The following is a 24,020-nucleotide window of genomic DNA, read 5'->3' as shown; positions in this document are numbered from 1 at the left end:
TTTTATTGGACAAGAATATCTCATGTGAAGGAGTAATGTTCATTTTTCTTAATGTAGGCGGTTGAGAGGTTTACCGCTGCAGGTGTGCGATGTGCTTTTTTTAAGTCTTTAAGAGAAGCTTATTGAATGAGAATTTGTATCTGTTTAATAACAATATTTCAAGCATATCAAGCACTAATTGTATTAACAGTATTATCCAACTTAAGTCTGTGGAGCAAGGCATTTATCTTTAAGTAAATGCTTAAAAAATTTAGTTTCCTAAAGTCACAATATTGGTCAGATCAGGGGCGTCACTAGACCCCTTTTACTGGGGTAAAAATAATACATTATTTCTACGCTGTGCTCCAGTATCAAGTAAGTGTAGGTTTTAACAATTTATTTTATTTGTCAGTGTAATCATTTACATTGATAATAGTGGAAAGAACGGATCTATACGCAATGTAGTAAACTAATTCAAGCATGTAAAAGCGTCGCAGTCGTGCACTTAAACCGGTGCAAAAACACGAATCCTCCGCGCGGATCTGTGTGTTTCTTTCATTTTATTTTTGGATAAAATATGTTCTCTATACTAGTTGGAGCCGTAAAATGACTGGTTTCTTGAAATATCGTAATCGTAAATTCTTTAAAAGATGTAATTATTGATCGTTATCATTGCGCAATGTAGAATGAATGTAGATGTGCAAGAAAACATTCTCTCTGCTTTCATTATTTACATACAATGCACGCAACCATGTTAATAAAGTAAGTTTAGTATGTAAATGATGCATAAGTATGTTTACCTTCCCAAATAGGAATGGTGGTTTAACCAAGGGAAGTTTGTATAGTGCGTTGTGTTGCATACTTCTTGCACACCGCAGGCTTTTAAGAAAAAAGTGATAGAAAAAGTAATTTTCAGTGCCCTAGTAGAGCTTTAAGTCTAGCAACGCCCCTGGTACAGATTTACATCACGGTCACATGTTCACTCTTGCCATCATTAAACAGGTCCATACATCTTGACCTATTCCATGTGTGTCACAGAATGAACTGAAAAGAATCCCCATTTTCTTTCCCCAGCTTTCTATCATTCTTCGTCCACGCTTCATTACACATTTTCTTGAAAAGAAAAAGAGTCATCATCTGTTTCCCTCTTCCTGCAGGACGACACAGAACCCTACTTTATCGGGATATTCTGTTTCGAGGCCAGCATTAAAATCATCGCCCTGGGCTTCGTCTTTCACAAAGACTCGTACCTACGCAATGGCTGGAATGTAATGGACTTTGTGGTCGTTCTGACGGGGTAAGTTCACGAATGTGTGTGCGTGCGAGTCAAAGTCTTGGGGAATGGATCAGCGATAGTTTTGCCAAACCACTGTAGCCTGGTTCAGTGCGTTCTAGTCTGGTTTGGAGATGTACTGGTGTAAAAACCTGCCCCCCTAGTCAGTCGTTTTAGTCTTGTATGACTTGAAATAATAAACCTGTAAATGACGAGTAAACAAATAGCATTTGTGTATCAAGTGCATGGGTGCAGGTGTCCCTACCAAGGTTCTTAAAAAGCTGGCATTGTCAACCTGCATCAAGACTGTTGCTGGATAACCATCATTTATGCTGGACTATCACGAACCAGTCTAAACCAGTTTGGAGCATCATGTCAGTTCATGCTTGCTGGTCTTTTCAGAAGGGTGTATGAATTGAAGCAGATATTTGAGAGCTTTCTGACCAGGAGGCTATGGTTATTTCTAGTACAGTTGAACTTGCCTGCCCCCCTTTCTCTCTTTCTCTCTCTCTCGCTTGCTCTTTCTCTCTCTGTGCCTCTCTCCCATACCCCCGACCTCCCTTTTCCTCTTTACCTTTTTTACCATGCTATGATGAACACCGCTGTGGCACCTGCTGTCTGCATCACTGATGCTGGATTACATGTATGTGTTGCTCACAGGATGATGAAATAGACCTCATTAAATGTTTCTTGTCTCAGTGTAATTGTAAGAGACTTTTATACCTCCAGGGTATAACATACATTTAAGTGCAGCAAAAGAATCAGCCATAGACTAATAGCAGCTCCCATCTTGCATGGGATGTAGAAGGCTAGATAATGTATGCTTGTTATTATACTCTATTATTTATTAATTGTTCATTTGTTTTTGCTGTTACAAATCAAAGTTTCACAAATATAAACTTCCAACTGCACTGTAACTGACTTATGTATGTCAGATTGAAAGAGCAAGTGATGGTTGTTCTGACAAAAAACAGAACGAGAATAAGAAAGTGCTGAAGAATAGAATATCTTTTAAAGGTGTGTAATTTTGTGGAGGATCTTTTAAAAGACTATGCAGTATAATACACACAACTATGTCTCCAGCAGTGTATAAAGACCTTTTTATTACCTACATTGCATGGAATTCATCATGTTGTTTCTACTGTAGCTCTAAACGGACAAACTGATCTACAGAACGCGTTTCGTAAAAACGTTATCTCCTTCAGAAAAGAAGCCAAAACGTGACAATATCGTAATCCTGTGTAGCCACCGTAGTGCTTGGAACGGTGTTGAGTGAGCCGTTGGTTGCAATGCGTAAACTCACCGGTAGATGCTGCTAAATTTCATACACTGGAACTTTAAAGGAACATTTCATCCCAAAATGAGAAATCTGTTTATTTCACCCTCATCTCTTTTCAAAACCATGGATGGTGACTGAAGCGGGAGGTCACTAACATTTGTACTATCTTTTTTCTTCTGCAGATAAAATACATTCTCACGGGTTTCTTTTAAATAAAAGGGAGTAAATAATGATGAGATTTTAATCCTAAACATCAGAGCACCATAACAAATTTTTGAGCTCTTGTGCAGGATTGACCTTGCACTGAATGTAGATCTGTGGGCATCACAATTTCCACAACCTGACCTGTGGCGCTGATACCATCGGCTACTGTTTCCTCGACAACAGCAGTCTGTCCTGATGCAGTCCTCGGGCAACCTGGTCAGGCCATGAAACAAAAGCATGTTCTGTTCTTTTATCCTTATTTGCTTTCTCGTCCCTCTAATCTGCACCTTTAGGGCGCTAGAACCATTCCCAACTTTTACATCAGAAGCTAAGGCTGTTAAGTAATCCCTTCTTACTTTTTCTGTCCTTTTTTATTCCTTTCATTGTCTGTCCTGCTGTGAAGTAATGCACCGAAGGTGAAATCTCAGTGGTGTTTTTCCTTTCACCTTAGATTTCTCCGGAATGATTATTTAGTTCCCGGTAGAACGACCGTCTTCATTGTAGGGTTGAATTTTAATGGGCAAAACACAATGTTACGAGACGCGGGCTCGGCAGAGGTGACTGAGAGGGCTTCACTGTAAGGCTGAGCTTCAAAACAAGACATTTTCAGGCACGGGCTTAGTTGGAAATAAAGCCAGTTTGGATAAATGCGAGGAGTGTATGCTAGGATGCAGAGACACACCGTCATTGCAGTCAATGAGAGAAAGAGGAAACGTCTGTTACTCCGTGCACTCTTCTCCAGACCATTGTGACTCCCTATGTGAAATATTATATTTTATAAAAACTATTATATTTCATGAGAGGCATAATATGTGAATCTGTGAAGTTTAAACTTTATGCCACAGACTGTGTTCGCTAGTTTTCTTGAACACGCGTCATATACTGACAGTGAAGAGAAGAATGTGTCCGTAGATATAAGTTGTTATTTAGGTTTTTTTTCCGCACATAGTACTCTCCTTGCTTCACAAACATTCGATTGAACCATTATGATCAGACGGACCATTTTAACGATGTCTATACTTTTCTTGACCTTGACAGAGATAATAACTATGATATCTTTAAGGAGGCCTGGTAAGCTCTCGGATGTCAACAAAAAATGTCTTTATTTGTGTTTCTGAAGATGCTGGGAGGCCTTTAAATGTGTAGAACGTGGTTGAATAAAAAATGACTAAATGTCGATTTTAGGATGAACTATCCCTTTAAAGATCCAGTGTATGAAATTTTGCGGCATCTAGCAGTTAGGTTACGAATTGCAACCAACGGCTAACTCTACCCCTTCCTTTCGAATCACTACGGCAAAGATGTTGTCAGGTTTTCGCTTCTTTGCCGAAGGAGATAACGTATTAACAAAATGCGCTCTGTAGAGCAGTTTGTCCATTTAGGGCTACTTTAGAAACAACATGGTGAATTCAATGCAAGGGAACCCGCGGTGTAGACAGAAATAGCTCATTCTAAGGAAATAAAAACATAAGGCTTCATTAAGGAATGTTTTTATAATCTATAAATCTTTAAATGTCTGTGCAATAAATATTTTTAGCAAACAATTGCTAGATTGCAATGTCTAGCAAGTTGAAAAGATATCAAAACGGATAAATGTTTCAATATTTGCTATGTTTATAGGCTATACATACAAGGCCATGAATCGTTCGATCCTGCTTATTTTTGTGAGCAGCATTTAGTTAGGATAAAGTGATAATATATATGCATGGGTGTGTGAAGTGGTTTATCACAGTAGAATAAGAAAGGACATTACGTCGGCCATGTCTCTCTCTTTTCTGCTCTCTGTTTTTCAGAGAAGAGCAGCATAGCTGACCTTAACCCAGACTTAACTCAATATTCAGTTGTTTAATGAATAGGTCGGTGTATCGCTGTTGCTTTGGGCAGAAGCAGACCTTTGATCTGTAGCCATCAGACAGCAAAGGCCTCTAATAGAGGAATAAATCTACCCTCCCCTGCTCTGAAGCTCAGATCAATAGAATGATGTCCTGCAGAAGGCGAGCGGGGCAGACAACAGAAGAAGATGGAGTGCTCCTATGCTGGAAAAAAACAACAGCAGAACGTTTGTTGTGTCGATTTAAGTCCTGTCGTCATTTCAACCCGTCTAGACCATAGAGGAGACCATTACGACTTTATTGGTCGCCGCAAGTTAATTTAAGCCAATCCACAGGAGCCCTTGGGTCACATGGGTTTATGTTCAGAAACGTGGCGCTTCTGCATTCACATTACAGAGGATGCTACACTTTAGATTGTTGCCATGGTTACAATTCCACCTCCCCCTTCTGTAGTTACACTTGGCTGAACGTTTAGCCAGTAAGTAACAACCACATTTGCTGTTGACCTGGTATGACCCTTAACGCCGCCGTGATGTCTTTGTGTACACCATTTAAAAATGCCATTAATTAGCACGCACGAGAAAAAATAGCTGCCTTAACTGTTATTTTTCTGCTTCATCAATTACCATATTTTAGAGCTCCAGGACCTGATGGAGAACAGGTTTCTGGAATATGTTTATTTGTCTCGCACCAGTCCACGTTGACGTCAAAGGTTCACATGTTTCGTTGTTTGCATCTCTGTATATTCAGTTCAAAATCAAAATGGTTTTAAAGTAGGAACATAAAACGGATGACTTCAAAGAGGTCTGACGTCTTTCATGTGTTTAGGATACAATGACTTGCATCAAGGTAATAGGGACCTTGCGTCTCTTTGTTTGCTGCAGAGTCACAGAGGTTCATAACGTGCCATTTGAACATGTGCCAATGTCTCTTTAGCATAGATAGTCGACGAGGGCTCCTGCGCCAGTTTTTCAGCTCATTAAAATGATTGTGTGTTTGTGTTCATAAATCAGTGTTCTATCAGGAGGCCATAACTCAGACCGTTTCTGCACATCTCATGTTAATATTGAGAACTTACAGAATAATATCCGTGGAGTCTTTAGTTTGATCACATTTATAAAAGACAGATACGGCCGTACGATTATTTTCTAAAACATATGACGGGTGGGGGCCGGGAGGATGTGCTGCTAATGCACGTGCGCACCCATTGACAGCAAAACACAGACATATGAATCAGCTTCACTTCATATTAGATTCAAACAATCTCCAAATCCAACGTTATATCCACTGTTTATATAACATTCCTCTACGAAATGCATTGAACTTCGCGAACGCAGTGCTCTCTCTCTCTTGCTCCAGCTGGTTGACGTTTGCGCATGCTCCTTCTCCCGGTCTCCTTGGTTGACACGTGGGCGTGCTCTTTGTTCTCGCTGTGGAGGGTTGACGCGTGGGCATGACCAAGAAAAGTTGTTACGAAACGGATTTTCATGTTCGAAAAAAACTTTACGAAAGCTATACGAACACAGGGGGAGAATATCGCGCACAGCCACAGAAATACTACGTCATAGGTCCAACCCAAGTTGGACCATGTCAAGCACGAGAAGACACGTTTGACATTGTAAACAATGCATGAAACATCACCTTTAAGTGAATGTGAATTGTTCTCGTTCACTAATGTCCTGATATTTTTCAATTACTGAAATTCCAACCTCTTCCTGTGAGTCATTCATAACCACAACAGAAGAAAAAGGGACTGAAGACTAATAGATCATGACTGATGACCATACATAATTAAAATGACATAAGGATGTTATTGAAACTCGTTATTTATTTATTCAGGCTATTGTTGTTATTGTTGTCTTTATTTGATAGCTTGATAAATGTCACACACCCAGGAGTTTAGAACACGGATGTAAAGGTGATAGATGTCATTTTGTGTTGCAGTAAGATAGCAGTTCCTCTGAAACTTGGATTCCTCAGGGAATGTTTCTCTTGCTCTGAATCTTTTTTCTCTTTTGGTCGCTTCTCTCCTATTGTGTTCTTTTATTATCACCCGACTTTATATCTCACCTACATGTGATGCAAACGCTCAAATTCGCCGCGTGTTTCCAACTCTTGGTCCAGATAGTACGGCTGTTACGAGCACATTGTAAAATTCCTCTTAGTGAAAGCATGATAACGTTTAAAAAAAACTAACAGTAAAAAATGTTCTTCCTGTGATGGCTCTTGACATGCTGCTTTTTTAGAAACCCAAAGCTCTTGGGGCAGTTCTGACTGACATTTAATATGACTGCTGACCGCAGTTCCTCTTTCTCCGACTCTCAGAAAGCACAAAAGACGTTTTGGTCTGCAAAGTCCTTCGTGCTGTTATCTCTATCTGTTTTTTCCTGTTGGTTCCGGAGTTTTAAAGCTGAACATTTCCCAGTTCTGTTTGCATCTCTTTTTCAAGTGTTGTCCCAAACAGGACTCTGGTTATGGATATAATTCAAAGATTCCTGTCAATAACATTCAGATGTTTGCCGAGCCCTGCTGTTTACCAGCAAATCTTCTTTGGCCAAGATGTTTGACCAGTTTTCAGTTGGTGAAGCTGGTTAAGCCAGTTTGAATCCATGTTTACTTAACCAACAAATCAGAATCCCAAACACCAGCATCCACACCTTATGCTTGAAAACTAAGGGTGTTTTATCTCACTTAGGAAGAACGCCAGGTTGCCCACACATAATCGCATTTAGTCTCTTTCCAACTTTCTCATTTGCATCATTCGCATTGTTGGCCAGATGGCACGCCAGCCCTGCAGTTCTCCAGAAGAGCAGAGTTTAGTCTATTATGCTCTTTTTTTTACTTCAGAGTTTTAGGTGGGAAGTTTAGGCGTGACTGCACTTGACTCGATATTTCAATGAAGGTGAATTTAATTAACTAAACAATTATGGGATAGCCACATACTGTATATCTGCTGATACTGTAAATAATACAGTAAACAGTCTACACAACATCGTGTTTGTTACAAAAACACAAGACTGGTCTAGAATTGAACTTGTGTTGTCTGGTGTATTAATGCATGGCTGTGACACATAAAATGATTGGTTATTTATAAGAAGCTTCAGTTAAATGCATTTAATGTATTAATGCAGGTTGGTGTTCTTTTTTAAGTTTGCTGTTTAGTAATTTATTAAATTAACATTGCGTTTATACGCGGAGTGTAAATGGCAAAGACGCATTGCAGGACTCTAGTTGCGGACATACTTTTAATTCCATAGATACAGAAAAAGTCCCACTATATATACGTACTTTAAGTGTATGCATATTTATTAAATGTGCAGTTTCCAGTTCCAGACATGGTTATACAATTTGAAATGTGTAAAACGATCAACGTTAACCAAAATGCATCGGTACTGTAAAAGTAATGTTTTTATTTCACGTAAGCTGGTTTTATGGGGTTTCATCTTATTTTAAACCTAAGGCAGTTTACTGGTATTGTATAGTTGCTTGTAATATTGTTTCTGTTTGAATGAATATCAGGAAAGAATGAGATTGAAAAACACAGAGTGGCACAACGTTTGCTTTGATCTTTCCTGCTCATTTCTACGTAAAGATTTGAATCTACTATGTCAACAGAGAGGGTCAACAGACGCCCGCGTCAGCATCTGACAGCCGAGCGGTTGGCAGCTGGCACAGGTGCACAGTCTACTATCATTTCCCATTTTTATGTTGATTCTATAAAATATCAAATGATTAATCACAGAATTAGTTGTCTGGCTGCACACCTGTCATAGATCTTGCAGTGTTTAATACACAGTGTGGCTACAGCAATGGTGACATTGTCTGTTGTCGGAGAAAGGCCGGTACTTGTAGAAGAGATCATGGCATTTTCGTCGGCATCTTAACAGAGCTGTGATGTCTATAGTACCTCCCAAGGGGGTCACCTTTGCGCCTGACATGACCGCCCCCCCCCCCGAATCCCCCCCATTGGTCTCTGTGTCCATAAAGCAGACCTTTTGAAGTACACTTGAAGGCAGGGTTCAGACAGGGGTGACCCGTATAACAGGTGACACATCATGCATCAAACGCTGGAGCGTCTAGTCAATTCGATGATGCTCGGCAAACAACAAGTGCTTTTAAGCCATATTGCCTTTAACGGTAATGGACAGAACAGCAATTCACCACTTCTGTTGTTTTTATCGATTCTGTGATTATCGTCATCTGGACTGTGCAGTGATGCTTATGGTTGTTTGCCATTTTGTGGTCATATCTGGAGACCTTCTCAATAGACACAGCTAGTAAATATAGGCACCGTGCAGTATCAGCAAAGTATTGTAATGTACATCGTTCAAGATGTATAATAAGCTCTCGATGTGGACTGAAACATAAATTATGTGCTACCTGGTTAGCTTATGGGTTATGAAAAGGTTATGGTTGTCATGTGATCATTTAATTACAAGGTGATTGATTCCGATTAATAGGCTGTTTCTGCATAATGCAGTATGTATAGTGTGTGCAGTATGCAAATCATATGCATGAAATACACAGATGACCTTCTACATTTGCCAAAATGGAATACTGCAGTGCAGAACGCAATGAGCTCGACATGATCCTCCAAGAAGATGTAATATCAGGTCTGATTTTAAAGCTGTAATCGGTTACTTTTTGGGTTAAAATAAAAAAATATTTAGATTTACCTTGGTAAATTTATAACAATTTATAATTTAAGCCAGGTTCAATTCGGTTGCAAGAGTAGTGTTAGTTTGACTTCATTTGACTTCAACCCACATAAAGAAAACATCTGCATTTTTATGTTTTGACAGAGAGGCCGAAGTTACGGCACGACAGCAATAACGTCTTTTAATTCAGACATTTTAAAATGAAACTTAAGACGTTTTGATGACATGAATAAAGAAGAAATTCCCTTAACTAAATTAAATGTCCATGGATTAAGATGACAGCTAGCATACTGTTTTGTAAAATGTTTTTTTCATAGGTCATACTGTTTCACCCACTATTTTAATAAAACAGTGTGTTTTCAGTGTGTACTGTATTTTACCATTCTATTCCAAACATAGCTAACCAATGTCTCTAATAATTCCCAAGAGTCTTTGCTGTGATTTATGGAAAATCCCAAGAGTAACCCGTGCCATTGTACAATAGCTATAGAGTTATTCTGGTCATCTGGTAGAGTTTCTCTATGTAAGAGAGGAGACTGTATATAGAATATAGTAAAAGAGAGGGAAAATTGCTTTACAAAGCCTTATATTGTCTCTCTGAAGTCTGTTTGTGTGAGTCTTCAAAGGAAGCACTCTGCCACTCTCTGCTTATCAGTCTGTGAGTCAATACACGAGCAGAAAACAATCTGCTGCTTTCTGCCAGCCTGCCGTCTTGCTGCCTGCTGTTGGGCCTTTCAGCTTGTCGTTGTTGTTCATAGGTTTATAAAATGAGATAAACAGACCAAAGTTTGCAGATTGACAAAACAGGCAGAATGTCCAAATGTGCACTTTTCTCATTTGCACACAATGCCTGATAAGAAACATATTAATAATTAATTATAATATATTTCGAGTTACAGGTTACTGGTTTATTGAAATTCTAACTAACAGTCTTATAAATCAATGTATTGATAATTACAAAAATATAAACAAAATAATAATTTCATTATACTATTTATTTATTTATTTATTTATGTGTTATCGATATTGTTAATAATATTTTAAATGTTTTACCATTGATATATACTTATTATATTGCTTAATTATTTCACAAAATATGAAATAACTTAATAATACATTATTACAGTTTAAAGAAATGTGATATTGAGTCATACAAATGGTTTCCACCGAAATTACCTGGAACAAGTTGTCCCAGGAACTTTTTTCCCAGTAAATGTTTTCACCTTTCTGCGTTTCCATAGCGGTCTTAAGTATTGTGAAGTTTAGGCAAAATAGTCCCGCGACGTAGGACTGCATGTAACGGCTCCTCCCAGTCCAGGAGGGTGCGGTAATGTCGAACAACGATGACGTCACATTAGGCCACGGACTCTCGTCATTTTTTTTGTGCGCCAATGACCCAGCTTGTATTTCCGACTCAATATTTTTAGTGTACCTTTTCATTGCGGGGCATCGTTTCCAATTCTCGTTGGATTTCGTCCTCAGCAAAGACACATAAAACCTGGAACTCGTCGTTGGTCTAACTGTGGTACTTTTGATCTATTTCAAACAGTAAACAGCTGAAACTACACACACCGCAACAAACTTTAAAAAATTGTGGTTTTTCTTTACCGGAACGCGATGCAGCATGTAGAGTCAACCAATGAAATTGTGATCTCAACCAATCAGCATATTCCACGGCCAAGGCCCACTCCCGAATCTTCCGGTAATCTGGAAAAGTACTTCCACAGGGGGACTTTTACCCGGGGAATAGTTCCCACAGATAAATTATTTGGATTCAAAGCTCTTTAGAGTTCATGGCTTGTTAAGATTGTTGGCACGCTCCTGTATGAGCTAAATTATATAAAACGCTTATTTACATAAATGGCTAAGCTTGAGCGTCACGTTCAATGTACACTTCTCTTTTCAGCATTTTAAAATGTGCCATGGTATTTTTAGGATGTGTCAGGCTGGATGAATTGTTACGGCTGATTTCAAAGCTCTTTCGTAACGAATTCAGTAGCGTTTCATCTTCTGCGTGCCAGAGACAATGCACGTTGTCACAAAGCACTTTAATGTAATTTGCAGACTGGCTACAGGCCCGGAGGCAGTGAGAGAGGAATTTAAACAAAACAAATTTTATTTGTGGCATACTGGACCTTTTATTAGTCGCTTGAAGTAGTTTAGACGTTGCTTTGTGTGTTTGTCGGTGAACTAAGAACGCGATGTGGTAGGTTCACGTGAGTGTTGCTGTTACTGTATAACAGAACAGATCAGACTCTTGGCTGACCTTCGGCGGGGGCATTTATACAGTGGTGCCCACGTTGTTTCTTGTCACTTCTGTTTAAAGAGCCGGTCAGCATTTCTGACGGTTACATTCATGATAGTAGAAAGCTCAGAAAATGAATAGAAGCCAAGTTCGACTTTGCCCTTCACACCTGTCAGATAAAGTTTTTCTGAGGAGACATTTTTATTCTTTGTTGTTTTTAAAGGAAATGCATTCACCCTCATTTCGTTCAAAACCTGTGACTCTTCTAACACAAAAGAAGATATTTTGATAAGCGTCTCAGTGGTTCTGTGTTCATACAATGGAACTCAATGAGGGCCAATGATGTTTAGTGACCAGCGTTCTTCAAAATATCTTCTTTTGCGTTCAGCAGAAGAGATTCAGTCATACAGCTTTGGAGTGACATTGGCATAAGTAAACGATGTAAGAATTGTCTTTGCCGCCGCTTTAAATCGAACACATTTATTTAGTAATACTAGTATATCTTTGTATTATTTAACACATTTATTATAAGATATTAGATTATATATATTATATCTTTTTTACAAATGTTTTAAATTATTTCGGGACTTTCTGTAATCCTGGTTCGTACAAATGTAAACATGAATCTGCTTGGCCTGATTATACGCTGCCATCATTGTCACAGCATGCTAACAGTTAGTCTAATAGGCAAATTAGTTGTTGTAGGTCATGGTTCATTATTCGCCCACATGACATTACTTTCTTTCTTAGCATGCTCTCGTTTTCTCATGTAATAAGAGTCAAAGTGAGGCTTGATTTACATCCATCCAAATCCTACCGAGCTGCCCAATAGGCAACATTTTAAAGCAGTTCTACATGGTGCACGATTTAATTACGCCGCCATCTTTGATGCCTCCATTCATTTTGGAGCATTGCATGTCATTTCTATAGAGCCAATCCCAGAATGCAATCCCAGAATGCATTTGAATGCTAAACTACCTACGGCAAAGAGGCAGATGGCTAGACTTTGCACCGGCAGTTGTGTTCTGTGGATGGTCTCTCGTGAACACACTTGAGATCTGATGATGTGAACAGGGATGCACTCAGGAGAACTAGAAGTGAAAATGGAAGCGATCCACTTGTGGATACACGTTTTTATTTTTCCTGTATTCTTTGACAAAAATGTGTAGATGTTCTGTCAACCATAGGGGTTTGCAAAACACATATAAAGTTAATGTACTCACTTAAATAATGTGTTAAATGTTATTTTTGGTCAACCGGCTTCATGCGCAGCTCACTCAGGTAAAGCGAGTAGCGAGTGACTCATATGATGAACCGCTCTCATTATCATGCCATTTTTTGAGACAGGGCTCAGAGCATCGGGAGGCCTTTTAGTCGCCATGGCAATTGATTTAGCTGTGTTCCTTCATGCTGTGTGTAGAACGGCTGAAGGGAGAAACCCAAGACCTGATTAATATAAACTTGTGACGATTGTGCCGCGAGACATGAGGATAACGGCCTTAACAGGGTTTAACAGGCCATCGTATTCTTAAGATGTTTCGCATTAAGTTTAAGGAGCGTGGTATGTTTTCGTTTTTGCCAAAAGTGTATTGAAAAGCGTCTGTTTTCATTATAATATACAGTATTCGTTAAACTCTCATTAAAGTCGGCATGAAACAGAAGTATTGATCATACTGTTTTTGACGTCATATCGAGTAAAACAGCTTCTGAAATGACAGAAGACGTAGGGCGCGACGTGATTTCCCACATCGAGAACTGATTGGATCGTTGGAAGATGGGCATTGCTAACAAAATGGAGGCAGATTTGAATGCAAGTTTGCAGTCAATCGTGGAGAATTATTCCCCACAGGACACACCATCGACACCCTCCCGTGAAGAAAGCTCCGCCCCCGTGACAGGAAGTGATGAGAAGTAATTTCGAGGAAGGCAGGAGGTGAACGTTTTCGACAAAAAATCATGAAGTGCACTGATAAGTCACGTATAAAAGTAAGATTGTTCCATTGTAAACCAAAGTCATTGTAATTGCATGGAAAAGAGCAATTCTTCAATTTTTCATTTCGAGATCCAGCAGGTTTTGAATGACATGAGTGTATTTTTTATTATTCAAATAAAGATTGCAGTATTGTCATCATTTTGTGAACTGTCACTGTAAGTGGACCTCTGGAAAACAGAAAATGATTTTCTCTGACCCCTTCTTTCAGTGGGTTTAGTAAAAGGGCTTTCAATTACATTGATGCTGTTAATGCAAACACTGCTTTCATTTAAAATAAATCTTTAAACCATTAGCATTGTCTAAAAAAACTGCGAGATATTAAACACCCACTGGCTTTTCAGAAAATCACTTATATGGACCACTAAAGAACACTGATGTTGCTGCATGACCAATACTTAATGCCAGGGCCGTTTGAAGGAATTTGGGGGCCCCAAGCAAAATGGACATGGAGGCCCCCCCAACCCCCCGCCCCGCCCCGCCCGCACACACGCAAAGCCTACAGGAACCACAGCATAGCCATAAAGTTTAAGTTCAACCACACTTTATATAAATAAAAAAGGTTTACAGTGCATAAACTGCTGTTGCATAAACAGTGCATAAATAAAACATGTTTAAAGTTCAAATACTCATGTTGCATATACTGTGCATAAATAAAATAAAATTATAGTGCAAATACTGCTGTTGCATATAATGTGCATAACATTTTAACATTTTCAACAATTGACCATTTGCAAAAAACACCACTGTACCATAAAATCAAATATACATTAAAAAAGTGCACAATAACTAAATCCAACATACTTAAAAGTGATTTGCACTGTTGTTTTTCTAACAATATGACAGCACACACTTATCAGTTTAAACTCTGGGCTGTGCAGGATATCAGCTGTAATTCTAGAGCTTGTGGTGGTACCTTGTGCTATAGAGGAAACATCAGCACTGAGAAGTGATGCATCTGATGTTGAGGATGAAGTTGATGGTGTAGCTGGGAAAATAATTGAAAAAAAAATCTGAAATTACCTGTGAAGTACGTTTTACCATTTCACTGTTAGCATATAGAAAGAGGTCACTATTAACAGCTCAGCTCAGTGAGAGAAATTCACTCTACCTTCATCAGTGGAGGTCTCCTTAGGAAGAGCCTGAGGGCTGAGAAATTTAAGCAAAGCACCTTGAGGGAGAAAGAAAAGATGGTAACACTTAATAATAACAATCATTAATAGATGGTAAATTGATAGTTAATTAATCTTTAGTTTACTGTCATTTAACTGTTAGCAAACAGTCTTTTTACTGTTAACAAACAATGAAATTATAATTATATGTTTACTAATTATTAGTAGTGCTGTAAATTAACAGTTTATTGTAACACACATTATATCTATCATATAATATATTAGGTATCGGGTAATGATTAAACATTTTTTGTAAACCTTTAAGAAACCATTTTAAAATATCTATAAACATTACATAGATAGACGACCAGATATTCCTAACACTTTGTTAAGGGTTACTAATGCTTAAAAACATCCCAAGCTAATGTTTGATGCACGGAATTTATTGTGTGGTTTTCCTAACCCCCCCCCATTTGGTAAATAGATCATCACGGTGGAATAGTTAGTATAGCATGCTAACGTTATGCCACTTTCATCAAAACCTATTACAAAGCTATAGCAATGTCATGTCATTAAATACGATAAACAGTGATTCTGGAACAGATCTGCATCTTCCTTATCCCGTTAAAAAACATATTACAGTAGTATGTAACCATATTCCGTCCGAAGTTGCACTAACTGTTCGTTACAAGCAGCATTTGCCGTCAGGCAGGTTACAGGTAACGTTAGCTAACATATTTTTGTAAGAAGAGCTATTTTATCCAGTGTAATTTATCACTTACCACTATCTTGTTTATTCTTATCCTCCTCTTCCTTTCTCTTCTTTCTTTTTTGGGATCCTGAAGCATAATTCCGCTTCATGACTGCCGACGGAGGTTTTGTTTTTGCCGGCAGCAGAGATCACGAAAGGGGCCCCCTTGAGGGGGATCCCAATAAAAGTGTCATTGCACTTTACTGCATTGACCGTCAAAGGGGCGCTCAGTTTGTCGTTGCGTTTTATTCTTAACCAGTTGTTGTCTTTGGGCCCCAGGCCAGCTCGGGGCCCCAAGCAATTGCTTGGTTTGCTTGCCTTGTCGCGACGGGCCTGCTTAATGCCCCCTCTCTCTCTCTCTCTCTTTGATATTTTGCCTTAGGCTTTTATGCCAACAAGTCCTTCCATCTCTTCACCTGACATTTAAATGTTAGCGCCAGCTCAGATCTAAATAAAACCCCCATAATGCTCTGTGGCTGATGTAGTCCCATTGGATTTGTTCGTGTATTTTCAAGGGACTGTCCGTTTACATGTCCTCTGAAAGCACTCTTCTAGAATCTGTGTCCTGTTGATGTTGAGTTTGGTGCATACCACTAGTTTTACATAAAACTGATTGCAGACTGCAGTTTTATAAATTTCAAGTAATGACTTCCAGTACTGTAAACGCCTTTAGTAGGAGTAGTCGACATACTCTTTTAAAGGTCCAGTGTATGATAGCTAACTGCATCTAGCGGTGTGTTTGCGAAATTTTGAAGCACTACGGCGGCTCTCACAGGACAAATATGTTGTCGTAGGATTTGTGAAACGCGCTCTCTAGTGCAGTTTGTCCGTTTAGGGCTACTGTAGAAACCGAAACGATTTCCATGCAATTTTCTCACAATGATTCAGCCCTCTCGCTCTTGTCGTCCTCTCCCCCAACCCCTGTTTTTCTCCTGTTTTCTCAGTGCTGCTGTGCTCCAGCAAGTCTGATGGAGTCATTGTCCTGTTGCCTTCTTGTTTCTATGGTGACAAAGAGTGGCTTTTTTCCAGTGTGGTTTGCATTTCACTATCCCTCACTCGCACGCAACGCACACATGCACACTTTCACCGTGACACATCTCCAAAACATGATTTATCTGCAGGCAACTGTGCAACACAAGTACCAAGCGTTAAGTACGAAAATCATCATGGACCTTGCGGTCTTGTTTGATTTTCATTTAGGGAGTCCTTACAGGATACAGTATTTATACTTGGCATGGAATTTGTACTTGTGACTAAATTGATTATAAAAATGTATTCTGTCAGATCGTCGTTGAAACTGCATCAAATCTACCACAGTATATTAAACTACATATAGACTGACAAGCTCGTACATTTTTTCCTTTCGTCTGCCTTTCTTTTTTAAACCATACGTTCATACCTATGTCCCAAGCCATTTAAAAGCAATCAAGGCTCTTTTCCCACCGTTCCTACTTACGGCCCTTCTTGTTTTTTTATGTTCCCAGCAGCGTCGTCTTTTCTGAAATGAGTGTGCTGTCACTCTTCGGCTCTCACATCCATCTTCCCAGACGTGTGCATGACTGACACTCATCATTCCTCCTGCTTTCCCTTGTTTTTACTGAAACGTGGTTGATTGTGATCAGCCTGTCACCCGTATCTCACAACGTCAGGTTTCCTTGTTCCTCTGAGCCTCTTTTTATGCGACTGCTCTTTTGTTACTTCTCTGGTGGAGAAGTTCTTCGTCCTGTGTAAAGCTTTGTCTGTACCGTCTCATCTCAGTCCCTGGGAAAGTAATTGAAGTCTTTCCTCCACCACATGCACTTATGTAAATTAATGAAACTCCTTTAGGTATACTTTGCAACTTAGTCTGCTTGAGTATTTTCGCATAAACAAATCTTTCTCAAATCTAGTCTCTTGATTCTAGGTTTTTCTTTTTTTGGGGGGGATCTCGGGGAATTTTGAAAGACATCTCAGTGGTGTAGCTGTAATGTAATGCAAAGACGCATCTCAAATGCATCTTAACTAGTTAATGATATGTTTTTCTCCATTATTATATAAACATTTCTGTTATTTATAGGGTTTACCAGGTCAATTGAAGAAGTAATGTTGTGGTAGTCTCACCTGCCGTTTTTGTCTTCACTGCTGATCTCAGAGCACTTTTTTGGAAATTCTTAAAGTGTCCAAAGTTTGGATTAGGATCAGCAGAGCATGTCCAGGATCACTGAAATGGGTAAAATCTCAAACTTTCTGGCTTCTACATATATACCAGAGAGAGATCAACATCTTGTCATAAAAGACATGCGGGGAGTGTGTGCGTAAGTGTGTGTGCCGTGTCGTTAATTTTTTGGCAACTTTGACCCACTTAAATGAAGTGCCTTTGGCCAGAGATGATGAGTTCTTTCAGGTCCAGTTCTTCAAGAGAATAGAGGCACAAACAGAATGAGACTACGAGACGGGTAGAGATGAACGAGTATTAAAAAGAGCTGGCCACATAGTCATATCAAGCACAGGTATGAGATTCATGTGTATTACATCATATTTCATAGATTTAGTGGTTTCCTATACAGAATTATAAGCAGTTCAAACATTTACAGCTGTAAATAGTTATACACTAAATCATTTCAAAATTAATAAATGTTGACCAGTCATAATCGGGACAAAAACTGTCCATTCTTCAAATATTTTTTAGGTTTGAAACAATATTATTTTAACATTAATTCACTTTAAAGGGACAGTTCACCCAAAAATGAAAATTCTATCACGAATGACTCTCTAGCTGTTCCAAACCTGTAAAAATGTCTTTGTTTGGTTGAACACAAGGAAATATATTTGGACGAATGCTTGTAACCAAACATTTCTTGGACCTGATAGACTACCATAGTAGGAAAAATGACAATGGTTGGCAAAAGTGCCCAAGAACTGTTTTTTTTGTCCTACATTCTTTAAAATGTCTTCTTTTGTGTTTTTGGAGAACAAAAAATGGGGTCCCAGAACTGTTTTGTTACAACATAGCATTGTTCCACATACTGTATCTTACTCTGTGCTTATCAGAACAAAGAAATGTATACAGATAAGGAACAAGGAACTCGAAGGCGAGTAAATGATCACAGAATATTTATTTTGGGGTTTACTATCCCTTTAAGTATCTATATAACTCTTCTCACTAATGCATAATTTGAAAGTACCGTTGGTATTACTGAAGAATGATTCTTGCCTGACGATTTCTAAAATATTTTTGTTGCCTATGTTGTGGTCGAAGTTTTTATGATGGCTTTATGATGGACCCCCATGGCAGGGGTCAGTGTTACCGGTTGTCCCTGACAACGGCTCCGTCGGTGATGTGAAAGAGTAAACATATGCAAATGTGTTTTTGTGCACGACAAAGATAGTGTAGAGGTTAACTGCTGTTGTGTTTATGATAGTGTGTGTTTGATAAAGGTGCGGCCTGTGTAATTGGAAGGCTAGACGACAGACAGCAGACCATTTGGATTGGAATTGTCCGGCTGGCACCACAGCTTTCAAAGTATCTTTCCAAGTGGTGTTTTTCTAGCTCATTTACTGCAGCTTTGAGCCATTAAAACTAACGTCTGCTTTGATGAGTGAAGATGTGTTCGGTTTGCCCTCGTGCTACCTGCAGTATCTGTAACAATGAGCTGAAAATCACTTTCTTATCTGACCGTGAAAACGTCAATTCACTCTTGACGAATGAGCTTGCCGAAAGAAATTGTGTCAGAATCCCACTGGGATTTGACACCTGTTGGTTTTACCGTTTACGGTCTGATTTTTGAATGGCCAGCAGTGCCTGATCACAGATGCAGTGGAACAGTGTGAAACTGGCAACGTGGTTGACTCAGATCAAGAGGATCAGGTGAAAAATTACTTTGCGATGTCAGGCTGTCACAATTTCAGATTTTAACCAAACGAGTATCGTATGCAGAAGTATGATAATCATTGAATCATGATATTTACTAAAATTACTAAAAAAAATAATGCCGGAAGTAATATCCAGTTTATTTTGTGCTTTCTCTTTTAGAGCCAATGAATTACACTCACAATAAAAGTGTAGGGAAGGAGAGAGAGAGAATTTGTGAAGTATAAGTTTCAACGTTATTGTCAAGATCGATTTAGTGGAACGCCACTCAATATGACATAAAATAAATAAATTGAAGCAAACCCTCAGTTTGGAAAAGCAATCTAGGGTTAACTATTGTATGCCGACAACTTCTTTTGTTTTCCTGTGGTAATAAACACTAGGGATGAGCGAGTACAGCATTATCTGTATCTGTATCTGTATCTGTTAACCATATGAATTATCTGTATCCGTATCTGTACTCGGACGGGGCGGGGCCTAACCTGGAAGTGGGCGGGGTTTAGCCAGGAAGTGGTCGGGTTGTCTTGGAAGGGGCGGGGCTTTAACCAGTATGTAATTTGTAATATTATAGTTTTATACCACTAATTCCTTTATTTTTTTATGAAATACAGCAAGAAAGTGTCAGACACTCAATGCGTGAAGTAAAAAAACTGGTTAGAGCCAGCAGACGGTTAAAAAAAAAAAACTCTGTTGACCAGCAGATAGTTTTTATACCACTAACTTACTTACTTTATTTTTTTGCTTGAAGTCAAAAAACTGGTTAGAGTCAGCAGACGTTAAAAAAAGAAGAAAAATTTCAGACAGGCAGAGACGCAACGCTAGTCGCGTTCTACCAAGCACCACGTCTGAACAAACCCCACGTTTACCAGAACTCTTCTGGTTAATAAGTACTGCAAAAAAAAACGAAATAAAAAACAAACCTGAAGCTGAAGAAACCCTAAACGTTAACGGAAAAGACCCGCGAACCTGAGTGACTGAGGGAGAGACAGAGAGAGAAAGAGAGCTGTTCTCTTCTCAGCGTTCTGTGTGTGATTGAGTGAGCAGAGCGGGACACAGCAAATCTGTATGTGTAAGGGAGGGGCGCTGTGACTAGCCTATCACAGAACACAGACACAGTCAGCTACCCAATGAGGATTTTTATTCCATCCGAGCACAGATATTGACTCGTATTACTCGTATAATACTTGTACTCGGCAAATATGCTTTATCCGTACCGGATACTCGTTTCAGCCGAGTATCTGGCTCAACTCTAATAAACACCATCTGGGATATGAGATTACCATATGAAAAAGCTCATTTTTTTATTACTTACTTACTTACTTACTTACTTTTTACATTTTGAGTTGCTGTATAAAAATAAGTTGAATTTGCTTAATTTATTCCGAAGAGTTAATGTAGGGGTGTCACAATATCTTGGTTTTGTCAATAACCGTGAAATAAAAAAACATAATTATTGATAATGTGTTAATTTTTCCACATATGATAATATTGTAAATAATTTGGCAGTTGTTCAGATTCTGAAAACTTAATAGATATTTCTTAACTTTCTGAATGTGAAAAATTCAAATAATGATGTTCAATTGATATTGAACATCAAACTAGTGATGTTTCGTAATATTTTCTAAATACAGAGCACAAATTCATTAAAATGTTTGTTCTCCTTTGATTGACAGGGTGTATCGGACCTGATCATCGACTGTTTTTAAACTATCTGCCAATAGTGTGAATTATTATAATAAAATCACTTGAGCTATACACTGTCACTATGCTAGCGGTACAGTAGATCATTCTGAACATTCATTAATATTATAATATTAAACAAGCTGGTTAGGTTAACTTGTATTGATCGTTTTTTTGAGCATTTTGTAGCTGGTGAGGATGGGAGAAGTCGATCTGAACACTAGCGGAGGCTGGAAAACTAGCATTAACAATCATGTTGTGTGTGATACACGAGAGCTTGAAATAAAGCCGAGGCTAAATGGAATGTCAACACAATTTACAGGGTCAACCCAAAAGTTAATTACTTTATCATTAGACAAAATTGTTAAATGTCCCATCTAGTTACACTGTGAGTTTATAAAATAACTAAAGTGTAGGTGAAATTTGTAGCGGTACTACCGGGAATCGATTGCGTACTTAAACGCTAAGCCGTCAGACCCACTTCTCCCCACAACGAGGTCGCAAAGTGCAATCGAAGTTGAATCAAACTGCATGTAATTTCTCATCCTGCCAGCGCACCGATGAGCAGTCAGCTCAGCTCATCGCATTACGCCCCTTCCTTGAGCGGTGAACGTCAAAAAGAGATCCATCAGCTGCCAAACCATCCGTTCCTACATCATCGTGGTAAATAAATTACGATCCGTCCATTTCAAAGAATAATTATTCTCATTATGCCTAAAGATGTTTTCTCAAACGTACCGCCCCAGGGTCTCTCAGCAGTCGATGCTTCATTGACCTGAGACCTGAACGAGACGCACGGGTTCACTGAAGCGAGATCGAAACTGAAAGATTCAAGCTTCCATAAAGCGTGCGGGTTTAAAATAACCTCGCTACTGTTTCCGTAAGGGAAACTACAGAGGCAAGTAAAGAAAAACATTTATGCAGGGGAAGGATGTTTTTATAATGTTTTCGACATTGTGACTTTGTCGTTTGTCATGATGCAATGAGCTCTTCAAACTGTTTTGTTTCATTTTAGTGCCAAGTGTAGTCATCACGTATGGATCATTAGTGACGTTTCATGTCTTGGTTGTTCGATAAAACATGAAAATCTGTTTACTAAAGGCTCCCAGGTTTACCCTGTGTCAAGGAAAGCTGTACATTTGTCTATATTAATGTGGATGACGTGTTGCAACGATTGCGTGCGAAGATTCTGTCTCTTAAGAAGGCGGTTAAACGGATAAAGAAATACCAATATGACACTTCAGTGTTATTCTGCCGGCCCTGTTCACGTGTAGTGTTCACGACGAGGAAAGAGATCAATTCTTTGACAGGAAGATGGAGTGAGTCATATGTGTGGCTTCAATGTTTGTTGCGACCTGTGGCACAGGAAATGAATTGTAGACTTTATCTGAGCGGCTATTGGGATTCTCAAAATGAGATCGTGTTGGGCCTTTTTTACACCGTAGGCTGTTTGTATTAAAGAATGGATTCCGAGTTATTTATTTAGCGTTTTGCGGGCGTAAGGATTATAACTTGTTGTAAAACCGTACTAGGCTTACAGTAAGAGTCAATATTTGCTTGTGTTCTGTCTGGTTTATCAGGGTAAAACATGCTGGGATTTCTTGGCAAGGGTTTATGCTTCAATATGGACTTAATTTTACGACGTCTTTTTCCCTTATTTGCATAGTGTTCCTTTGGGACAGTGTGATTTGGTAGTTTCATGTCACAGGTCACCAGTCAATATGCAGGTTATCGGCTTTAAATGGAAAGTACTACATCATTGTTCGCTCACCCCCATATCCCGTATTGGCTTTTTTAAGGTACTTTGTTTTGCGAAAACATGAGGACAAAAGATAAGAACGAAACAACCACAACTACCGCTTGAGGAAATGGTTTTTTTGTCTTGTATTACTTTACTGAACGGATTCAAAGGAGAGGACCCAGCTGCCTCGCAAGTCCAAACAATGAGATATTCTTGTCTCGCTGAATGAGGGTCTATTTGTTTCCAAGTGTCTACCAGCTCTCAGCGATTAACTTTAGACCTCACAGCGTATTGCTGCCACCTTTTTGTCTTGTCTCTTTATTTCAGTCCACGATTTTTCTCACATTTTTAGTGCACAGGTTTCATGTTAAAAATGTTTGGGTGTATAGAAGGGCCTGGGTTTTGTTATTTTTGGTGGGTGGGACATGCACATTTAGAGAGAGTTTTAATGCATGCACATAATATATAGACCATTTTGCAAGACGTTAACAACACTGGTCCAGGATCACTTTCTGTTTCTGTTTTTTAAAAGCGAGCGTACAAGTGCTGTGTATGTCTTGTAAAATGGTCTATAGATATAGAAGATACGTTTTGATTTTGACATACATTTCCATCTGAATATTTTCTCTAGAATTTCCAGTTTTTAGATGATATGAGCATCTCTTCAGTGGTCCTATCTAAGCGTTCTGACAAATTGAGCTCCAAATGAAAACAGCTTTGAGGAGCACAGCTGGGGAGACACATCCGGGCTGGATTTCGGCTGATTGGTGGGTCCTCTTTCAGGCACTTTGAGGGTTGGTGTGTAATTGAACAGATGCTTGCCGGATCCGGTTTACGTTTGTGTGGCCCTTTCTAATGACAGAATGTTTCATTTCACATTACAGTGAAGAGGTTGTGTTGAAGTGCATGTAAATCTCCTTTTGCCATATGTGTCTTTAATTGGCTCAATCTTAGTGAGCGGCCTATGTTGGCAGCCCGAATCCTTGTGCTGGTATCTGCTTAACCTTATTTTGACCAGTTTCTAGGACAGGATCACATGATTCTTTAGTTAGGAGGCAATCCTATGATGCATCGGGAAACGCTTGGTGAAATGAAATGTTGATTTTGTTCATAACTAAATTATGACTAGAAAGTATGCTAAATGAACGGTTTAGCCAAATATTTGCATGTGTTATTTATTCATTTATTCGTTTAGCTTATTACAGTATTTATACTGAGCCATTTTTTTCACTATGTTGTACGTGCTTGAGCAATAATTTTCATTATGAGCAAACTGAAGCAAGAAGACCTTCACATACATTTTGGTTATCAATGCAAATTGTTTCTCTAACAAGTGGACATTTGCAGACTTGTGTGATAGATTGAGACGGGTGCAATTTACACTCGGCATGGTTTTGCTGTTCCAGCTGTGCATGCACAATTACCC

General features: G+C 39.0%; 1 protein-coding gene across 1 annotated transcript in view; it reads left to right on the top strand.

The window, feature by feature from the left end:
* Positions 1-24,020, top strand: part of cacna1bb (calcium channel, voltage-dependent, N type, alpha 1B subunit, b) — a 102,473-nt gene that overhangs the window by 7,755 nt on the left and 70,698 nt on the right. The window contains exon 4 of the mRNA XM_079486355.1: positions 1,137-1,276. Coding sequence (XP_079342481.1) covers positions 1,137-1,276 — 140 coding nt within the window. The remainder of the gene's footprint in view (positions 1-1,136; positions 1,277-24,020) is intronic.

Source organism: Barbatula barbatula, assembly GCF_947034865.1.
Source record: "Barbatula barbatula genome assembly, chromosome: 22".
In the NCBI taxonomy this organism is placed as follows: domain Eukaryota; kingdom Metazoa; phylum Chordata; class Actinopteri; order Cypriniformes; family Nemacheilidae; genus Barbatula; species Barbatula barbatula.
The sequence above is the reverse complement of the archived record's forward strand: the minus strand, read 5'-3'. Positions and strand labels throughout refer to the sequence as shown.